The sequence below is a fragment of the Frankliniella occidentalis genome, unplaced genomic scaffold (genome assembly GCF_000697945.3).
Source record: "Frankliniella occidentalis isolate FOCC.00 unplaced genomic scaffold, Focc_3.1 Scaffold2180, whole genome shotgun sequence".
NCBI classification, from domain to species: Eukaryota; Metazoa; Arthropoda; class Insecta; order Thysanoptera; family Thripidae; genus Frankliniella; species Frankliniella occidentalis.
The window spans coordinates 5,783-12,097 of NW_026269268.1; the positions used below are offsets into that span (position 1 = coordinate 5,783).

Below are 6,315 nucleotides of genomic sequence, written 5' to 3' on the forward strand. Positions count from 1 at the left end.
GGGCGGGTGGGGATCTGGTTTCTGCCGGAGCGATCAAGACGTCGTCGACCCTGCCATGATGAGCGTAGTCGTTGTCCTGCCTCCCGCACCTTCCACCCGCGGAGCGGTGGGGTGGGGAGAGACTGAGGGGGTTGATGGAGAGAGGGGGAGGGGTGGGTGGCCGACGTCAGCGCGCTTACGCTTAGCGTGCTTAGCGAGCGCTTCCGGTCGCCAAAGGGGAGGGAAGGGCAGGGCCAACTGGCGGGTTAATTTGCTTTGTGCTTTGGTGGGGCTTCCTGAAGGAAATGGCTCGCCTCGGCCGCCGCCTTCTCGGCGCGTCGGCGGGTGCCATGTTGCAGGGCACCCTTATCGCTCGGGGCGCCCCTCTCTCTCTCTCTCTCTCTCTGGCGAGGTTAGGTCAGGTCGGTGGTGCGGGCGTGGTCACCTCGGTGCACGCTTTTCACTCGACGTGTAAGCCCGACTGCCCCGACGCTGCCGCACCCATTCCATTCCATTCCCGGGACCAGCAGCAGTGTGGCGGCGTCCCCACCACCCTCCCGCCTGCACCACCCGGGGCGTCCCCGGCGGCGCCTCGTGGCCATAGAATGCCGGGGCGGGGGCGGCGGGGGTGGAAGTGACCCGCAGTGGCGCAGGCGAGAGCGCAGCGCAGCCTGGCTCGACGTGGCCCAGGTCGCGGTAGGGCCGGGGCGGCGGGGAGGGGAAGGGTGCCGCCCCCTGCTGCCGCACTGCTGCCGCGAGCCAGGGCAGGCGACCAAACGCCCCCGGGGCACACACGAGTTTGTGGGGAAGATGGGGTACTTCACCCCAACTGCGAGCAGAAGGGTCGGGGTGAGCGCCTCACGTAGGGACGGGCCGACGCCTGGCAGCCCGACATGGCCACTCTGCCCCGTCTACCGTGACTGTGATCGCAGAACGAACGTACAACCCAAAAAGACGTGGTTAATGTGCAGCCCAGCCACAGCCCGCGCCAGGCGGAGGCCGTCAAGACGGAGCAGCCAGCCAAGGCCGCGCTGCCGCCTCCTCCGCCGGCCACGGCAGTATACCGGCCGAACGCAGCGACGCGTGAAGATGGGTGCCGTGATAGAAGCCATGCCACGCCACGCCCACGCATGCTACTCATCGTCCTTCAGCAGGACGTGTTCCTGCAGCCAGCAGTTGGTTAGCGAAAGTGACGAGACGAGAGGGGTCTGGGCGGGGCCGGGCGGTGCCCCCGGGCCGTCGAGCAATGTGTCATGATCGTGGGAGTGGCGGGCGGGGCGGGGCGAGGACTTGGCGGAAAGCGCTGGCCGGAAAAAATCAATGACCGTCGGGGTGTGCTGTGCGCCGCTATGTGCGCACACTGCGCGGAGGCGGAGCGGTGCTTCCCTCCTGCCCGCACACCTCCTCGCGCTGTACCTCCCTGACTCCTTGTGGCGTGGCATGGCGCGGGGCTGCGCGATGTGCAGCGGCCTGCACCGCGGTGCGTCCCGTCTCGGGTTTCGTGAGGGGCGGGGCGGGGCGGGGAGGACGGGCGGGCGCGGAGGGTCTGGTCCGTGAGGCTCCTGACGAAGCCAGGTGACACGGCGGCGACCAGCGTCCTGGAAGAGATTGCGCCAGCAGGCAGGCTGGTGCGGAGCGGTGTGTGACACGCCTCCTTCACTGACGCGCTCCCGACGGATTTTGAGATACTCCTTTCTACCTCTTTCGTTTCTATCCATCAACGCGCTAACCTCTGTGTTGTTCCCTCTGTTGTTTAGGTGCCGATGTCGGTGCCGAGCGTCCTTACGAGAGCGACGCGAGCGGAGGCGCGGGCGTCTCCGTGCAGGTGAGTAGAGATCCGCGACGTCAGCTACACCTGGACTGATGATCGGGTTTTTCGAATATTACTACCAGGTGTGCGGTTAGTTCGCCCCGCCCCCTTCCGTACTTGGACTATGAACCGCGCCGCACGCGTAGAGGGTTGCCTACACGCCACTCGTCTGGGCCGTCCGTAAGGCGCCTTGGCCACAGAGATCTGGCAAATCAGCCCTCACGCGTGGGTACGGTATACAGTCTAACGACGGAAGTTGGTAGGGGCGAGCCACAAGTCACGCTATGTGTCTATACACGCTGAAAATGTTATGAACATCTCTGGTTTTCTGACAGTACGGTAACGTTGTCCTCTTGTGCGCGCAGGCTGTCGACTGGAACGAGCAGGAGGCCCTGGCCGGGCTGGGCTTGGAGACCCAGGCGCAGGGGCCACAGGCTCAGCACCGCAGGCCGCTGCAGCAGCCCCTACAGCAGCAGCAGCAGCCCCTGCATCAGCAGCCCGGCGCCATGCCTCCGCGTGTGGCGCAAAGCATCAGCCAGCTCGTGTCGGCGCCGGCCACCCCTATCCAGTTGGCGGCCAGGCAGAACCCACACGCTCAGGCCGCCCTCAGTCAGATGCAGCTGCAGCAGCTGCAGGTGTGCGCGCCGCAGCAGCAGTACACGCCGCCTCAGGCGCAGGCGCCACCAGCCGGCCAGCTCTACCAGCAGCAGCACAAGCAGGTCGCACCGCAGGCCGCGCCGCGACCCATGCAGTACCCGCCGCACGCCTACCAGCAGCAGGTGCAGAGGATGCAGCCTCATGCGGAGGTCGTACACCAGATGCAGCACCAGCACCAGGTGCACGCACAGCCTGGGCACGCCCACCCCCAGATGCAACATCAGATTCAAGTCCAAGTCCACCACCCTGGCCAGGGCCAGGCTCAGCCGCAGGTTCACAACTCCAGATTAGTACCGTCTCCATCACCGGCGCAGGTTCAGACTCAGGTTGTCCACCCGCCTCAGCCCCAGGTGCACCACCCTTGTGTAACCCCAGTACCGTCTCCATCGCCCGTTCAAGTTCACACTCAAGTTCACCACCAGCAACAGTCACAAGTTCAGCCACAGCAAGCGATGCAGAGCCACCCGCAGATGCAGACCATGCCAGTTCACCTTCAGCCAGCGGTACCTCAGCGAAGGCCCTCCGTCGACTCCCTCGACGGGCAGTGCAGCCGACCATCGAGTCAGCAGAGCGCGCACTCGGTTCCCTCTAGGAGCACTACTCCTCTGCAAGTTCAACAAAAACAGCAACTGCCACCTCATCCTCACCCCCCTCCTCTTCTTGTAAAGCAACAGCAGCAGCTGCCTGTACCTGCCCTCCAATTGCAGCAACAACCGCACCAAGCCATGCAAACCATGCAATCGCAGCAACAACGCCAGCCAACACAAGAGGAGCATCAACAGAATCATGAGGTCAAGCAGCAGGCGATGCCACCGCTGCACCACCCCCTGCAAGTCCATCCACAACCTCCAGTAGCCGGCCACCACTACCCCCAAGTCCACCTTCCGACTCAACAGCCCAAACAGCCGCAGCTGCAGCAATCTCAGACGCAAAGGATGATCCAACTGCAGTCAAAGCCTACGAACCAGAGGCAGCCCTTACAGTCGCAACAAAGTCAACCTCCGCAGGTTCAACCCAGGCTAGCTCAAATGCATCAAGTCCAACCCCAGAAACCCCAACCGCAACCTCAGCACCAGGTCCAGCAGGCTACACACGTCCATCCCCAGATGCAAAATCGGGTACAAGCCCAGGTCCATCATCCGGCCCAGGCTCAGCCGCAGGTTCACCATCCTAGTGTAGCATTAACACCGTCTCCATCGCCCGCCCAGGTCCAAACTCAAATTCATCACCAGCCACAGTCCCAGCAAGCGATTCAGAACCAGCCGCAGGTGCAGCCCATATCAGTTCCGCCCCAGCAAGCCGTACCACAGCGACGACTCTCCGTCGACTCTCTCGACAGTCAGAGCAGCCGACCACCGAGTCAGCAGAGTGCGCTCGCTGTGCCCTCCAGGAGTTCCACTCCTCACCACTCATCACAGCAACCCCAACCTCAGCAACCTCAACCCAACCAGCACCAACTACGCCCGCAAGTTACCCCCAGCCTTCAGCATGTCAATCAACAACAGCAACAGAGGTCTCAGCTGCAAGTGAATCAACCCCAGAGGCAGATACAACCGGCTAAGCAGCCTCAACAGCAACAACAACAACAACAACAACAACAACAACAGCAGCAACAGCAACAACAACAACAGCAACAGCAACAGCAACCACAGCTGCGGCCCGGGGCTACATGGCAGGTTCGTGTTCAGGTGCAGCAGCGGCCCACCACGATCTCCCCTGCCGTGAGCTTACCCTCACCCCAGCCTCAGCCGACACCACCTCCCCAGCCGACACCCCCGCCACGAGCCACCCCACCGCCGCAGCCGACGGCATCCTCGAGCCCCGAGGAACGTGTCCCGCCATTGCAGCAGCACATGCCGGCCGCGTCGTCGTCGTCATCGTCGCCGCCGTCGTGGATGGAGGACGTTCCCTCGCCTCCTTCGCGACGCCGTCAGAACCGCGGCGCCAAGGTTTATGCCAACCGTAAGCGCGTACCCAACACCCCGTACGCCGAGCAGCGCGGCGGAGCTAACCGTGCCGGCACAACGCCCTGTCCCAACGTGGACGTGCGACAGCTGCCGCCGGCGCCCACCGTCCGGCCCTCGTTCATGGAGGATCCGAGCGGCTACCTGGCCCAGCAGACGGCCATGCTGCACAGTACCATTTCGCAGCAGCCGGCCACCAGCCCCACGCCGACCCCTTTGCCACAGGCTAGTCCTCAATCCATCTCCAGCACCCAACTGAAGACTCCCAGCCCAAGTCCAGCCTTCCAGGTTCCAACCCCCAATACCTCCCCCCATTCTACGACTGCTAGTCAGCCGAGTAGTTTGAGTAGGCAACCAGACAGCAGTGTCATTCCTTCGGAACGAAACATCAAAAGACCGAATTCGGTGAGTTGCTCTGGTGAAAGATCCAATCATTTCTGTATTTCGTCTTAAATTAAATTTTAGAATTTAATTGACAAATTATAAATTTTGACATTTTTTTCATGTATTTTGCTTGTTTTGTTTTTGTTTTTGTAGGTTGAGGACAATCCGGTTTCATCATCAACTGTCACAGATTCAAGAGACGCCCATACAGAAAGATTTTCATCTATAACTGACCAAGAGCAGAATAAAGAAAGAACTCCATCTTTGCCTACCCCACCAACCAATTCTGAGGGCAGTTTAAAATCTGAGTCTCCACTTGATACTGTTAAAAGAAAAGAAGGTGAAAATAATCCATTGAACAAGACGGTAAAACCCCCTACACCGAAGAAATTACCTGCAGGGCCTATCCAAGGTGGAACAGTTAGCACCAGTAATGGTTTTGGAAGGCTGACTCCTCAAGCAGATGCTACCTCTACTACAGTTCCATCAAGACCTTCCTCCTCTCAGGTATTATTACTAACCCTGTTTTGCCAATCTTCAGTGCAAATGTGGATGGGGCCGATCAGCTACCTAGAATATAAGTAACCAAGAAAAAATGGGGCAATCTAATTGATTTAATCTTTTCTTTCTCTTTTCCTGTTTATAGTCACCTCGTGTAACTGTGAGCAGCAGTAATGCTGTTCAATCAAGGCAAATATTGACAGTCAGGTTTGTACTTTTGTTAAAATTTCGTTTTCATTTTTATTATTTTTGGACTCTGTGAAATTCTTATTTGCGTATGCATTCTGACATAGCAGGTCTGGCCATAAAAGTCCCAAACGGCAGAGTCCAGGTGCTGTTTCACAGCCTAGTCAACTCACGCTTCAAAATATCCAGACTACAGTCAATCGGGCTATTTTACCTAATACCTCACAACCAGGCCTGCCACAAGGCACCACTATCATTCCAATAAGCATAGCTCAGACCATTCAATCTGTTGCAAGTCAGACACAAGTGACAACAATGGCTAGTGGTCATACTGCAAGTAGCAATACTATTACATCAGTATTAGCAGGGCGAAGTCCTACAGCCACTGTGACAGTATCAGCTGCTTCATCTCCATCAACACCATCAACACAGGTTTTTATCAATTCACTCAAAATTGTGCTTGATATCATATATTTGCTTGGTTACTGATATATTTCTTATTTACTGTTTGCAGACTCAAACTACAACTTCTCTACAACCGACCAGGTTGTCCATAGAAGCAGTTCAGAATATTGTCAACAATATCCAGTTACAGCTTCATCCTCAACAGCTTCAACAAATGCCACTACACCAAGCTTTGCAGTTAGTTCAGCAAGCCCAACAGCAGGCTGCACAACAACAGGCTCAACAGCAGGCTGCACAACAACAGGCTCAACAGCAGGCTGCACAACAACAGGCCCAACAGCAGGCTGCTCAACAACAGGCCCAACAGCAAGCCCAACAGCAAGCCCAACAGCAGGCCCAACAGCAGGCCCAACAGCAGGCCCAACAGCA

General features: G+C 58.3%; 1 protein-coding gene across 1 annotated transcript in view; it reads left to right on the forward strand.

Annotated features, from left to right (window-relative positions):
- LOC127751928 (uncharacterized) overlaps positions 1–6,310 on the forward strand; it is a gene marked incomplete at both ends in the record, with an annotated part of 11,613 nt that extends 5,303 nt beyond the window's left edge. Inside the window, 5 exons of the mRNA XM_052276233.1 lie at positions 2,155–4,815; positions 4,948–5,301; positions 5,441–5,502; positions 5,589–5,913; positions 5,996–6,310. Coding sequence (XP_052132193.1) covers positions 2,155–4,815; positions 4,948–5,301; positions 5,441–5,502; positions 5,589–5,913; positions 5,996–6,310 — 3,717 coding nt within the window. The remainder of the gene's footprint in view (positions 1–2,154; positions 4,816–4,947; positions 5,302–5,440; positions 5,503–5,588; positions 5,914–5,995) is intronic.
- Between the last annotated feature and the right edge of the window lie 5 nt (positions 6,311–6,315).